The 15,177-nt window shown below is 32.9% G+C and overlaps 2 protein-coding genes and 1 long non-coding RNA gene across 4 annotated transcripts; 2 read left to right on the top strand and 1 right to left on the bottom strand.

Annotated features, from left to right (window-relative positions):
• Nucleotides 1–3,272: 3,272 nt before the first annotated feature.
• Nucleotides 3,273–5,271, top strand: LOC143153708 (S-formylglutathione hydrolase-like). Its single transcript, XM_076325174.1, has 5 exons — nt 3,273–3,813; nt 4,059–4,150; nt 4,211–4,588; nt 4,664–4,889; nt 4,952–5,271. Exons 1-5 carry the CDS (start codon nt 3,394–3,396, stop codon nt 5,132–5,134), a joined length of 1,299 nt encoding a protein of 432 aa, XP_076181289.1. The 5' UTR covers nt 3,273–3,393; the 3' UTR covers nt 5,135–5,271.
• Nucleotides 5,272–6,071: 800 nt separating this feature from the next.
• Nucleotides 6,072–7,643, top strand: LOC143153935 (peptidyl-prolyl cis-trans isomerase NIMA-interacting 1). Of its 2 annotated transcripts, XM_076325594.1 has the most exons (4): nt 6,072–6,176; nt 6,756–6,823; nt 6,905–6,968; nt 7,069–7,643. In XM_076325594.1, the coding sequence occupies exons 1-4, from the start codon at nt 6,122–6,124 to the stop codon at nt 7,287–7,289; spliced, it is 408 nt and encodes a 135-aa protein (XP_076181709.1). In that variant the 5' UTR covers nt 6,072–6,121; the 3' UTR covers nt 7,290–7,643. The 2 variants fall into 2 exon arrangements, with proteins under 2 accessions (XP_076181709.1, XP_076181708.1); XM_076325593.1 differs by having other exon boundaries at nt 6,756–6,968.
• On the bottom strand, nt 6,172–7,829 carry LOC143153936 (uncharacterized). The gene is made up of 2 exons (XR_012993946.1): nt 7,381–7,829; nt 6,172–7,242 (listed from the first exon to the last, which is right to left on the bottom strand). It is a non-coding gene; the product is annotated as an uncharacterized LOC143153936 (long non-coding RNA).
• Between the last annotated feature and the right edge of the window lie 7,348 nt (nt 7,830–15,177).

Consider the following 15,177-nt stretch of genomic DNA (forward strand, 5'->3'; position numbering starts at 1 on the left):
CAACGAATACTTTGGCGATTTCAAGGTCATATTTTTAACACATTGACTTACAGATTACGCACGTACAAAGTGTGCAAGAAAATTTTAATAAATATAATACGTAGAAAAATATAATTCGATAAAATGATAACTCTATGAAGGAAAAATGTCGATATTTTTTTCAGACTAGGAAAAGAAATTACTGCAAATATTGAAATAAGCATCTATTTCATATTTCATATGCGCGTTGAAAATTTGAACGGCTTTAACTACAGCTAACGCTTTATTTTCAATCTCTAACCGAAATGAATAATATAGTACACCGTGATGGGTTTTACAGTTTGCTTTCAAAAAAATTGTATTGAAAATAAAATGAGAAATATTTAGAAAATCGGCTTGGTTATTATAACTTATTATCTTTAATACGCAAGATGGACAGCGTACGTGCTAGGATAATTGCATAATTGCGTAAAGACGGGGTATAATCGAAACCAGTTTTATACCTAACCTCAGTTCCCAATAGCTTTAATTTTTTATTAGCTAATTCGGTGTTAGTAACAAGATGGTTAAACGATAAATCTAAACTATGTGTAATGCGATGCGGTTAATATCTAACCTGTGTTCAATAGTTTCTAACCTTTTTCAACCGTAATTGATAACTTTTTTTGCACCAATTACGGACTACTGATGATAAATAGTTTTTCAAGTGCCACTAAAAAAATTTCTTTATAAACTGTGCAATTAACTACAGCCCGTTATACCAGTCTACATATACCGTTTAATATGGTATAAAATATTAAAGAAAATGATAAATTTACGCTGTTGTAGAACTGTTTGCATTTACAGCATAAGATCGATAAAATGTTAATACAACGAGAGAAACAATTCTTGTAAATTTCAATATACTTATGACATTTGTGTGTATATTTTTGGACATTGTATTTTATATTCATTGATCTTTCCTTGTAAATAAATGTAATAAATATTGTTTCCAACGTTGCAAATAATTATGTTATAGTATTTCAAAATTGATATCGTTTGTAACTGAAAATACTGTTAAAACGTAGCATCGTATCTGAAATGTAATTTTTACGAATTATACATATTTATTACACATTTGGCGTATTTGTATAATAATTCTGGTACTTCTACAATAGAGGGGATTGATTATTAGGTTTGCTACGGGATGTATTATTTTTGCAAGCGCAGTTGATTTACAGAAAAATTGGTGTAACAAAGTAGTGTATTTATTTTATAAATATTCGAAATTCTCTTAAATAACGAGGAAAAATAATGTTTGTACAATTATGATTTAGCCATAATATATCAAAATTCGATTTGCACCTCTGTGCAGAAGCACAAATTCAGAAATAATTTAATTGGTTGAAAATTTAATTAATCAGAAAAGTACAAGTGGCACCATCTACGGCAAAATGTCCAAGTTTGTCGAGAAATAATTCGCTAGCTAGGTGCCAGATGGCGAGACAGGAGCTGTAAGAACGTGTATTGGAATGTAGGTAACAAAATTAAAATTTTTCCTTAAAAATAAGAACAAAACGCATCATCTATTAATTTCTGATTCCCCACTCTGTGGAGAAGCACAAATTTAAAAATAATTTAATTGGTTGAAAATTTAATTAATCAGAAAAGCACAAGTGGCACCATCTACGGCAAAATGTCCAAGTTTGTCGAGAAATAATTCGCTAGCTAAGTGCCAGATGGCGAGACAGGAGCTATAAGACCGTGTATTGGAATGTAGGTAACAAAATTAAAATTTTTCCTTAAAAATAAGAACAAAACGCATCATCTATTAATTTCTGATTCCCCACTCTGTGGAGAAGCACAAATTTAAAAATAATTTAATTGGTTGAAAATTTAATTAATCAGAAAAGCACAAGTGGCACCATCTACGGCAAAATGTCCAAGTTTGTCGAGAAATAATTCGCTAGCTAAGTGCCAGATGGCGAGACAGGAGCTATAAGACCGTGTATTGGAATGTAGGTAACAAAATTAAAATTTTTCCTTAAAAATAAGAACAAAACGCATCATCTATTAATTTCTGATTCCCCACTCTGTGGAGAAGCACAAATTTAAAAATAATTTAATTGGTTGAAAATTTAATTAATCAGAAAAGCACAAGTGGCACCATCTACGGCAAAATGTCCAAGTTTGTCGAGAAATAATTCGCTAGCTAAGTGCCAGATGGCGAGACAGGAGCTATAAGACCGTGTATTGGAATGTAGGTAACAAAATTAAAATTTTTCCTTAAAAATAAGAACAAAACGCATCATCTATTAATTTCTGATTCCCCACTCTGTGGAGAAGCACAAATTTAAAAGTAATTTAATTGGTTGAAAATTTAATTAATCAGAAAAGCACAAGTGGCACCATCTACGGCAAAATGTCCAAGTTTGTCGAGAAATAATTCGCTAGCTAAGTGCCAGATGGCGAGACAGGAGCTATAAGACCGTGTATTGGAATGTAGGTAACAAAATTAAAATTTTTCCTTAAAAATAAGAACAAAACGCATCATCTATTAATTTCTAATTCCCCACTCTGTGGAGAAGCACAAATTCAGAAATAATTTAATTGGTTGAAAATTTAATTAATCAGAAAAGTACAAGTGGCACCATCTACGGCAATATGTCCAAGTTTGTCGAGAAATAATTCGCTAGCTAAGTGCCAGATGGCGAGACAGGAGCTATAAGACCGTGTATTGGAATGTAGGTAACATAATTAAAATTTTTCTTTAAAATAAGAACAATAGGCATCATCTATTAATTTCTGATTCCCCACTCTGTGCAGAAGCACAAATTCAGAAATAATTTAATTGGTTGAAAATTTAATTAATCAGAAAAGTACAAGTGGCACCATCTACGGCAAAATGTCCAAGTTTGTCGAGAAATAATTCGTTGGGAGTTAACAGGGGTTAGTACTGGGTTAGGTCTGGATTAGGTTTATAATAATTATTATTCGTTTTATAATAAACTTTCGTTTGTTTAAAGGACCAATACGAGCCGATGATGTTGAAATTTTAACGTTTAAAGCCATTATTTGTAAAAATGGTTGCTCAAATATCTCTAATGTTCGTCTTTAAGTTTATTTACACTCATCGACTTCTAGATGAGTAAGTCTCATTTCGTTCAATGTGTTTATTTGGATTTATATCTTCTCTAGTTAAAATAAGGAAAGGAAAGTCGTTTACAATTTAAACTCTCGTCACAAAACCTGTATGCACTACTCCAACACATAGATCCGTTTCAACTTTCAATTGGTAGAATGCATTTCGGTGCGTAAATTGATTGCTTGCAACTCCAATACATTTGTATAATATAGACAAGTTTTTTTGAAGCAAGGGAACATTAGACCGTTCCTACCTTCATTCGTGTTTGATCTAATCCATCGATCGGTGAAATGGAAGCAGTTCGAGAAAAACGCGCTGCAATAAAAGGTGAAATAATAGGACTCCATAAAGCTGGTTATCCTAGTACAAATATTGCACAAATTGTTAAGTGTTGCGAGCGGACTGTGAGGAAATATGTTCAAAGATATCGTAAAAAGGGTGAAGAAGGACTTCTTGATAGGCGTGGTTATAATAGCGGGAGACTACGTAAAACTACAGCCGAAGAAGATCGTGCTATTGTGCGGCAAATGAACCAGAATCCCTCTCAAAGTGCGTTAAACGTGGCTGTAAATCTGGATTTATCAGTATGCGCAAATATGGTGCGCAGTCTACGAGAGGCTGGATTACACTGTCATCGACTTGCACGCAAGCTTGCGTTAGTACGGAAGAAATCGTTTATGGTAACTGTACATAATTGTAGTGGACACAAGGTACATGTATTATACAAAATAAATTTTATTTTTAATTTTAAACATGTTACGATATTGTAAATTAATATAAAAAGAATTTTTTACTCAATAACGTAAGATATTTTTACTTTTTGTGAAAGAAGAGTCGAACTGTTTTAAATAATCTTACATTTTAATTTGTGGTATCTAACCTTTCAATATCATAAAAACAGTAATCTCCAAATTATCGTTGAAAAATTTACATTCGATTACTTTTTATATTACAGAACACACAACATTCTTTAAAAATGACTGATATCAATGAAATATCGTGTAGTAAAGTCTTTGGAGGATGGCAAAAAGTCTATTTTCATGAAAGGTGAATTCATATTTACCAATAACAAATTTAAGATTATTAAAATAATCATTTTTTGTGTAGTTCTGAACTACAGTGTAAAATGAATTTTGGAATTTTCCTTCCGCCGCAAATTGAGAAAGGATCTGTACCAGTCATTTATTGGTTATCCGGTCTGACGTGTACGGAAGCAAATTTTATTCAGAAAGCAGGGGCACAAAAATATGCTTCCGAACATGGAATAGCTTTAGTCGCACCCGATACAAGTCCTCGTAACCTTAATATACCTGGGGAAGATGACGATTGGGATTTTGGATCTGGTGCTGGTTTTTATGTTGATGCAACAATCGAACCATGGAAAAAAAATTATAGAATGTACAGCTACATTACTAAGGAATTACCAGCTTTAATTAATGACAAATTTCCAGTCTTACCTCATAAGCAGTCCATAATGGGCCACAGGTAAAAGAGAGAAAAATAATTTGTGTAGAATTCTATAATTCGTGCAAACAAATAAATAAGGCACTTTGTCAAAAGCATGGGCGGGCACGGAGCTCTGATATGTGCTTTAAAAAACCCTGGATTATACGAAACAGTTTCTGCTTTTGCACCTATAAGTAATCCAATTTTGTGCCCGTGGGGCCAAAAAGCTTTTGCTGGTTATTTTGGTGGAACAGAGACCAATGCCGAGTGGAAAGAGTGGGACGCTACAGAATTGGCTAAAAAATATAATGGATTCCCATTGAGTATTTTAATTGATCAGGTATTGTATCACAGCGAATCATTGCAAAAGAATTATAGTGAACATACTGTTTGAAATTTCAGGGAAAGGAAGATAAATTTTTAAAAGATGGACAATTACTACCACAAAATTTCTTAACAGTTGCAAAAGATGCTAAATTATCCTTAACTCTTAGATTTCAAGAAGGCTATGATCATAGTTACTTCTTCATATCTACATTTATTGAAGATCATATTAAGCATCATATAAAATACCTTAAAAGTTAGTTCAACATATTTTACGTTTTATTTATAATTTTTACATTTTAAAAATAAATTCTTAAAGTATACTTTTATATAGAGAAAATAATGTTTCTCATTGCAAATGGCAAAACAACAATGAAATAAGAATTATCTATGTAAATAAATTACTTCTATAATAACTGTTGTCTCGTCCTTTTTTATTAGTTTAAATGTTTGTATTTAATTCCTTATGAGAGCGGTACAAATAATACAATTTTGTATACTCCTCGCTACAGAAATTAGCATAAATAGTATTTGTATTATGTTTATCGTGTTCTCTAATTTCATGTGTTTATAATCACTTATGATTGTTTACAATCCTAAACTGAATTGTAGTAGGCAGAATGAGCATTCGTGCGCGCTTAAAAATCGAATTGAACAGTTATTTTTAGTATTTATACGCGTAACGTTTACAACGCGAGTGCGTCCAAATTGCAAGTATTCAAAAGCTTTTTGTTATGGACAAATTTTAGAATAACAATATAATGCCGTTAACTTTTAGTAGACGCCGTCTGCTGTCCCAAACTAGTAGTGCAAGTAAGAAACCAGAATTTGTGGTTTCAGTGATTTTGGGTTTGCTAATGGATACGTAAGATACGTAATATTGGCTACTAATTATCCAATCAGAATTGAAAGTAATCTTCGCATTTCTGTAGGTCGAGTTCAATAGTTCCTATATCTAAAGTAGTAAGTTATTATTAATGATAAATTTACTTATAACCGACTCCGAACGAAACGAAAATTCCTTGTCTTTACTCTTTTCTTATTTCTAAACTCTATTGCAATTATTATATGCATATTGTTTACTAAACATTTACTAGGTTAATCTACTGGAAAGACTGATATAGTGATTTTATTATTATCGATAACGTTGCTTAAACTGAAAGCGTTAGATTAAGAAATAACTAGATGCAGTGAAAACGTGTTCGCTGTGTTTGACGTGAGTCAAGAGTAGAAAAATATTGGATAACAATGGCGGACGAAGAACTACCAGCGGGTTGGGAAAAACGTTTAAGCAGATCTACCGGTATGTTAATTTATTTGTGGTAATTGATAAATAATGTAGAAATATATCTCGACATAATTGTTCGTTTAAATTGTTATTATTTTACTGTACGAATCGTACCTTTTCACCATAGAGTCGGTAGTGTGGACTGTACGGCCGGCATTTTTTCGCATAACTAATATTACATTAGTTAAAATGTTATTATAAATGCACATGCAGAGGAATCATAACAGTTTGATACTTATGTATTTTATTTTTTCAATATGTCGAAAGAATTCATACAATCGTAACGGTGTTAAGTACGTCAAAAGATGTTGAATTTTATTGTCAGAATTTGAACGAATTTCGTGATTTATTTGAAATAAGTTATTATTTTCTAATCATTATTTCGGTAATTCTATTTTCTTAACAAATGAATGTTGTAGTTGATATAATCTTAATCTTTGCTTTGTATTCTGAAATGACTTATTGTAACTTATATTTTATCGATGTCACCACGTAGTTTAAATATTTTTTAATGCAATCGTAATGTATAGATCGTAAAAGAAATACATTGACCAAGATTTAAAATATTCATGTTACCAAATATTTTCTTTATAGGGCAACATTATTATTTAAATATTTATACTAAGGAAAGTCAGTGGGATAGACCAGATAAACCCGCCGATCCATCTGGAAATAATAAAGGAGATGGCCCAGAAGAAGTTCAATGTTCTCATTTGTTGGTAAAACATTCGGGTTCTCGACGGCCATCTTCTTGGCGAGAAGAAACTATTACAAGATCAAAGGAAGAAGCTCTTGAACTTATTAAATGTAAGTTATTAACGTATTCTTATATTATTCGATTGGAATATATTTCTTATATCCTCCGATTGTTTTCCACAAATTAATGCATTTGTGTTTACCAATTTAGCTTACAGAGAACAAATTGTATCTGGAAAAGCGACATTTGCTGAACTTGCTTCAAAGTACAGCGATTGTAGTTCAGCTAAGCGAGGTGGAGACTTGGGACCATTTAGTCGAGGCGCGATGCAAAAGCCTTTCGAACAAGCAGCATTCGCCCTCAAAGTTGGCGAATTGTCTTCACCTGTGCATACAGATAGTGGTATTCATATTATCCAGCGAACAGCATAAAGAAGCTTAATCTCAAATAAAGTATTGAATCCTTTAAAAAATTCCTTCAGTTTTGCTGATATATGTTTATAAAAATATGAAATTTTCATACCTGTATTAAGAATCACATACAGTTACTCGTACAATGAAAGGATTTTTGTGTGTGGACAATACGTATGTAAATGACATTTTTTTTCTTGTAATTTAACATCAAATATGTATTTATGTCTTCCAGCAATCCTAGGCGAAGTAATGCGTCGCAAACCTTTCGTTAATTAAAATTTTGTTCATGGTAAAAAAATGCATTTGCATATAGGAAAAGTAAAATCACTTTCTAAGAGTAATGCGAGATAAAATAGACAAATTATCCACGCATTTTTAACAGAGTTCTCTATTCTTATTTGCTGACCTTACATTCCTTAAGTATTAGATTAACTTTGCATAATCTTAACAACCGTCTTTTATCGTTTTGTTTAAATGTACAAATCTATAAGAAAAAGATTTGAATCTTCAATTTTGTTTGTTATTTCAGTCTATTGTAAGAAACCTTTATTTCTTGCATCATTGTAATAAATTAATCCAACAGTGCATACAAAATTTGAATAAACAATAGAACAGTTAAATTTCGTTACATCTCTAATACAATAAAAAATTGAATTATTAACTAAATTAATAAATGCATTTTTAATTAAATGTTTGTCCAATTCAGTTGGAATATTAATAAAATATGTATATAAATATGTGTATTTGTGAAGTTGTTGCTCAACTAACTATTTTAGAATTATCGTCATGGTTTACTTTATTAATGAAGAAATTCCTTTTGTAGGCATAAAAAGGAGATAATACAGGATATTTAGATGCGATTAATTTCAGGTATTTTAATCTTATCTAGCAAAGATACATAATCGTTGATAAAATGCAACTTTTATTTGTTTTTGCTACTGTTAACTTGTACACAAAAATGCATGAAATATGCGAACCTTATTATAAGCAATTTTCATTAAAAAAAACTGAAAAGCGTAACAAAACAGGCATTAGTGCATTTATGAACTTTGTTGGGAATTATGAATGCGTAATTAGAGAAAATAAGGTTATTTAAAATCGAAGAGTAACGAAGTTCCGTAAAAGTATTGAACACACTTTTATTATGGACTTCTTTTCTGTTTCAATTTCCGTTTAACGTACCTAAGTTTTTATTTCGAAAACAATGCAAAAGAAATTTATCTAGCAATCATCACTGACCGAAACAATTTTAATTTTTCTAGTCTATTATCTATATTGAAAAATTATAAATGATCGTTTTAGAGACTGAACATTTGTGCAACTGATTTTACTTACTATACTAAGATACATGTTATAATTGTAACAGATATTTCTTACGATTTAGCTCACGATGAATATAATTTAAACAATATGTATGTACTTGTGAAACAATTTATTCCTTAGAAAGAATGTGTTACAAATTAAGTATAATATCGAGTCATGACATAATGCACTTCTATTTTCATTAGGAGAATAGTACATATAAATAACATTAACGTGTTGGTTTAGTATCAGTTTTATATTTTATAATTATTAAGTGAACGTCTTTGAAATATGTTTTTGTTGAAAGCATTAACTGCGATTAAATTGCCATTTTCTCGACAAGGGTAGTCGCGATAAATGCATCATTCTACTAACAAATATACTGTAAACGAAGAACATGCAGTGAACAGTAAAATATACACAACAAACATATTACAATGTAGTTCATTTTTCTATATCCTAAAATAATTGGTAAAAAGGAAGTGATTTATAGAATTTTCTTTACCGTTTATGTAGTTTAACTTCCAATTACTGTCACAGAGAAGAAATTCATGGTTTTTGTTTCTAGCGCTATGTACACACATCCGAGTGCAAACCATTTAATGTCAAATTACTTGTTAATGCAGATGGTGTATGCGCTGCAGATTATCTACTATTTATATGTAATGTCCTACTACCGAAGGAAATCCGTCATTCAATCACTTCCCTCTCAGCTGGGTACCCCACACGAAACATGTTTTAAATCATTATATAATCATAACCATGAGCGCATGTTCACTTGTACGAGGGGTCAGAATATGATTGGCACAATGTATTAGAGGACATTGCATATCCACAACGTTGTACTGGCGTTAAATATAAACGATAATCGTGGTTCATTAGGTCAGCTTAAAGGTGACGATACTGTATCGCATTCTTTTTGTAAAACTACAAGTGAAACAGTTGCCACTAGAAGCGCACAGAGAAATAAGTATTACCGAAAGTCTAGTTCAAATTTGATAATTTTGTTTTTCAATAGTTGAAGCGTTACTCGTACATCCGAATTTACAAAATTATTTATCGCGTGTACATCGTTGTGCTGAATATACCAAGTGTCTTTGATATAAAGATTCGTCAACATTGTGTGACTCAAATATTTCATTTTAACGACATTGCATTTTTACGTTCGAATAAGATCGCTGGAGTTATTCTTTCTCGTCTGTTCAAAACTAACGAGTGTCGTCGTTTTTTTTTTTTTTTTTTTTACTGGGGGGAAAAAAAAGAGGAAATTTTGAAACGTGATACGCTTCTGACGCACGAATTTAATAAAAGTGGTTATCATTAAATACGATGGATGGCGATGGTTATATGTAGACAACATAATTGGTTGCTTTATAGAATTTGTTACGGTACGAATCATCGTTGTTAAATTTTACGTTAAAAGCTTTAAATAATAGGTATTAAATGAATATAAATGTATAAATTAAATTCTTAATTGTCACTCCTATTAAACGCTCACTTCGTTGTGTGTAAAAATTTACGTGTATTTTAATGTTGTTAGAGAGAAATAATTCTTTTCATGTTTTTTTTTTTTATTTAGTTTACGTACATACTGGTGGTGTCACTGTATTAAAAATAAATCGAAAAATTAATCATTAAAAATTATCAGTCAGACAAGGTACATAAAAGTTAGCCACGATTGAAAACGCAGAATTAATTTGTTTTAATCGCGAAGTAAATTTTTGTTCAAATATCTGTGCTTTGAGGATTTGTACTATATATCAAGTGGTGTAGCTTCGTGTGCCGTTAGTAATACTTGAAACTCGAAACTAAAATAAGAAGTAGAGACTGAATTTGCAAAAGGATGGTCCGAATAAAAAACGAGGAATAAAATATAAACGCAGGTAGAAGAGGCTGAGAATTGAGTTTTATTGTCAGATCTTTTTCATAATTGTTACCGTTATACTCGATACAAGTTTACATTGATATTTAGTAGTTTTAACGACGAACACATTTATTATTTTATAGGGAATACGATTATTAAGAGTGTTTAATTATTGTTCACTTTCCTTTTTATTCGTTACGGTGTATCTTCGTAAAATCAGCGAAAAGGTTTCTTTGTATTTTAATTGCGTGATTTTCGTAAATGTTTATGTAATCTTACATCGGAGTATTTGTATCGGCAAGAATCGGAGAACGTATCGAATTTGGATTATTTCGCAATAACGACCGACTCGTGTAGCTTGTATTGTACTGTTTACTTAATTAGAAGAAATCATTGAGTTCTCTTTCGGTCCGCGTGTGTTCCAATTACTCCGAAGAAACAAACTGAATTAGAAAATAAATTTTTGTTAGAATCGCGACGTTATCTCTACGGAGATACGTCTAACAAGAATCGATACCAACTAATTCAACGAGGTTCTCGTATTTATCGTAAGCACATTTCGACACACAGAATATCGAATTAGCAAATGTCTTTCTAATCTTTGAAAATACATAGAAAAAGTCTTTCGTTTCGAAATATTTATACGACCTTGAAGAAAAGGTAACCGGGAATGATATTGTATTTGTTAATGTGACAAATAAGTGAGAAAATGTGAAAAATGTTCAGTCGCTATATAGGTTGTAAAACTTTCTCACATTTAGAAGTGATTCTTGATTTTGGTATCGGTATAATAAAATAAATAGGTAAATATAACCGACAATTGTATTTAATTAATATTATAACTATCATTTTATTATAATTTTATAATATTGTAAAAAATAATATTTGTTTACTTCGGCGCAAAAGTTAAAAATGCTTGTTAAATGATTCGAATAAAGTTTGAAATGTTTGAAAGAGCAAGGAATTCTGTGAAACAAGGATGTGACGCGGGGGTGCGAATGGAAAGAGGACAGTTATTGTTACGATACCTTTTTCAAACATCAAACTAAGGATATAGTAAGTCAATCATTTACTTACGTATTACATACAACGAATAGAAGAATAGATCAATGTATCGCTTGTATTATAAAAACTGAAAATCATCCTAATTTCAACAGGACTAACTTTTCTATGTTGTGCCTTAATCTATATTGAAAATTTACAATACTTTTCAATACTACAATTCCAAGCCCTAAATTCGTTTCTTTTTTGCACCTCGTACATTTGACGATCCTATTTTAACGCGGCCGTTTAACGGAATGGTTAATTTTATTAATTAATAAAATTCATGCGTAGAAATATTGATAATTCATTAATAGATAAGCATACTGCCGAGGGAGTATTCGTACGTCCGTTATTTTGTAGGCAGATTAGATACTTTTGTAAATTAGGTTATTTCGAAAGGTGTCTACGATGTAATTACTATAAATTTATCAAGTGTGATTCGTATTTGTTAGATTGTTGCTCTTTGCTCGAAATAAATAAACATGTAAGAGTATGTGGCGGTGCTACCCACGCTTGCCACCAGAGGGAAACTGACCACCGATCGTTTCCCGCAAGTGTCCCGTACCTGCTCCTCTCGATATATATACGGTCCCTTACCGATCTCCGAGCGTCCCGGCGTATAAGGCAGAGCTTGTCAGGATGCCTCAATGGACTCGAGTAGTAGTCACTAGCAGCAGCTAGCTAGAGTTAGCAGCAGACCCAACGCCCGGGATAAAAACAAAACAACCGCGCACGCCGCCTTCTCCCTTCCTTTTTTCCTTGCTTTCTTAGCATACGTAGCAGTAAGGTCAGCATATCTTTAAGGATATATTATAAGCGGCTGGTGATCTCCTTGCGAAGTTCTTCGTTCGAAATATCAGCCATGGTCGTGCTTCTCGTTGCGCGTACTGCTGCCAACTCTTTTTTTTTTTTTGCAAGTACAAATCATTGATTATAAAAACTCATACATATATTGATCTTGTTGTTCGTTCGTGTATAATATGTAGTAGCGTTTTCCAAATTATAGTTCAATCGTAGAAAAAAGGAACTTATAACCGGTGGCGCGTAAGATGCGTATTTTGCACACGTCGGTTAAAAACGAACACATATCTCGATCGTGTGTTGTTCTACAACATACTTGCATCGCGTAGGACACGGTTTGGAAAACGCTGGTATGTACATAAATTAGCCTAGATTCGCTGTAATACGTTTAGCGACGAATTATTCTTTTACGAAACGTAAGCTGGATTATCGGTGTTCTCGACACGATACAAGCGGGATCTGCACAAGAAACAATGTTTCGGACAGTTTGAAATCCGTTTGTGTGTGTTTTTTTCATTCACGTTTACGGTGAAAGTCCGTCGTAAGGGATCGGTAATAAAAAAAAAAGAAAAAAGAAAAGGTAAGATTTAAAATAACAGATACAAGAGCAGTATGTATTTCGCTTACTTGGATAAATACTAATGGCAGTTGGTAATGTGTTACATCTATCAATGTAAGTGTATAGCAAGATAAGATATTCGTAGAGAGAGATACTTCGCGTATTTAGAATTATAATAGTTAATTATAATTTGTTCGTATGTACGCAGTTGTGTTTTTAAAAAAGGCTTTACACGTATACCAAATAAACACTGTTCATTAGAGTCGAAGAATTGGGCGCCCACAATCAGGACGAGGAACTTCAAATATCGTTGTCCACTGGCAAGGGGGTTATGTGGCGGCGCTACCCACGCTTGCCACCAGAGGGAAATTGACCACCGACCGTTTCCCGCAAGTGTCCCGTACCTGTTCCTCTCGGTATATATACGGTTCCTTACCGATCTACCACTCTTCCGGCGTATAAGGCAGGGTTCGCTAGGATACCTTGCTGGACAATTAGTAGTCCACTAGCGGGCCCGGGATGAAACGCAAAAACGCGCGAAGGTAAGCCTTCCCTTCCTTTTTCCTCGTTTTCCTTTCCCTTACCTCCACACCCCAATTTAAGCGCCCGAAAAGTACTTATTTAAAACCGAAGTACTTACAGCTTTCCTCTACACCGGAAAGTATTACAGTTACGATTGTAATATTATTTTCATTTTGTGAACATTGAAGTAAAATGTAAAAAGTCGTTGAGTCGGCGCCACAATTCGTTCACGTGAAGTGAGAAATGAATAAAGGTTGAACGGATCGAATAGTTAATATGTTCGGTTCCTCGCTCGCAAAGGAAAAATTACTTCCAAAAGTCTTTAATCGAAGTCGGTTCAGAAATGATTTTTGGAACTGATCGAACTCAAAGGAGCCGGTAAAAGAAAATAGTGTACGAGTTACAACACCGAGATTGAGATTGAATTTGAATTCTGTAAAAGTGGTATTTTATCGAACCGAATCTTCGATTCTTTCGGTCGTAGTTTACACGGTTCGATCATTTTAAATAATAATATTTTAAATTGTTAGATTACACCAGTGATATTTCGTATAAGAAAACTGTCGATTTGTTCGAATATTTCAAGTAGCCCGAAATAATTTTACCTATTCGAATACTTTGAATAACTCGAAGTAATTTACCAGTTCGTATAATTTGAATATCTTCAAATAATCGATCCTGTTGGAATAATCGAGCTATTACGTCTTGGTCGCATGTTGCTGGACCGGTACCGGATATATCCGGAATTATTTCCAGTACGACCGTAAGTGGTCCCTCTGACTTCTCAATTGTCCTGTTGTATCAACTGTCGCTGCCGACACATTTTTAAAAACTTTGCGTCGATGCGTATCCGATCTTCGGGACGCTAAGAATTTGGCGTTATTTTGCGGTGCGGATCGCTTCTCTCAATTGATGGCAATAATTCCTAGATCGGTATTATTTCGTACCGTTGTACCGTACATTAACGTAACAGTTGTGAACGCGCAACTGATTGTTCACGAACCGTGAAGATAATATTTTTATCTCTTTAACCTGCCTGGATAAAGGGAATTTTCTTTTCTTTATTTTCCAATATCATCGACGATATCGTCGAACACTTTTGTCGGTAGTTGGTGAAAAAGGTACGATACACCGCGTCTGCGTTCGGTTGCATTACGCTCGTACCTTACGATTACGTATTGTCAAGGTGAGACCTTGTTCGTTCGTGTCACTGCACGAGTCTTGTTTACTCTGCTTACTTATGTTGATAAAACTTGTTACGCGAGACGGAAAGCATAGCTCTTATTTCGCAAGAGCCTAACAAACTGTACACGTCTTTTTATCGTTATTATTTTTGATCGAACCTTGTTTCACATATATTTGTATCTCGACTTATGTAATCGTGCGAAAACCGTGCGGATAATTTATATACATAGATATGGTAACGATTACGAATAAATTGATATAAATTACATCGATACGACGGAACATTGATATTTATAAAAAATCGAAATAATAAAAGGTCATACTCGTAATAAATATCAGCTTTGTATTATATACAATGATATATTCGTGTGTAGCATAAATTGTATTATATTTAAGAGGTCGATAATCAATGACTTACGACGACAACGTGAACTTTCTACATTGTGGATTTTTAAAAAATTGATAAAAGACGAACTGCTCCGAAAAACGAACCGTCGTAATGGGAGAAGTTTCTCAACCTGTCTATCGATGTTGAATACGACGACAGAAAATAGAGGTGCTCCTTAAAGTTTCTATTCGACGTTCACCCACGGTCTCACGTTCCCTGGATAAGTTCACGTAACATCGTC

This window comes from Ptiloglossa arizonensis, chromosome 13, assembly GCF_051014685.1.
Source record: "Ptiloglossa arizonensis isolate GNS036 chromosome 13, iyPtiAriz1_principal, whole genome shotgun sequence".
In the NCBI taxonomy this organism is placed as follows: Eukaryota; Metazoa; Arthropoda; class Insecta; order Hymenoptera; family Colletidae; genus Ptiloglossa; species Ptiloglossa arizonensis.

What these genes read in the sequence shown, in the direction of transcription:
- LOC143153708 (XM_076325174.1), top strand. Translation starts at nt 3,394, where the DNA reads ATGGAAGCAGTTCGAGAAAAACGCGCTGCAATAAAAGGTGAAATAATA. An exon ending in AAAGTCTATTTTCATGAAAG is followed by an intron (nt 4,151 to 4,210) that starts GTGAATTCATAT and finishes TTTTTTGTGTAG; the next exon opens with TTCTGAACTACAGTGTAAAA. An exon ending in CAGTCCATAATGGGCCACAG is followed by an intron (nt 4,589 to 4,663) that starts GTAAAAGAGAGA and finishes CTTTGTCAAAAG; the next exon opens with CATGGGCGGGCACGGAGCTC.
- LOC143153935 (XM_076325593.1), top strand. Translation starts at nt 6,122, where the DNA reads ATGGCGGACGAAGAACTACCAGCGGGTTGGGAAAAACGTTTAAGCAGA. An exon ending in ACGTTTAAGCAGATCTACCG is followed by an intron (nt 6,177 to 6,755) that starts GTATGTTAATTT and finishes TTTTCTTTATAG; the next exon opens with GGCAACATTATTATTTAAAT. An exon ending in AGCTCTTGAACTTATTAAAT is followed by an intron (nt 6,969 to 7,068) that starts GTAAGTTATTAA and finishes TTACCAATTTAG; the next exon opens with CTTACAGAGAACAAATTGTA.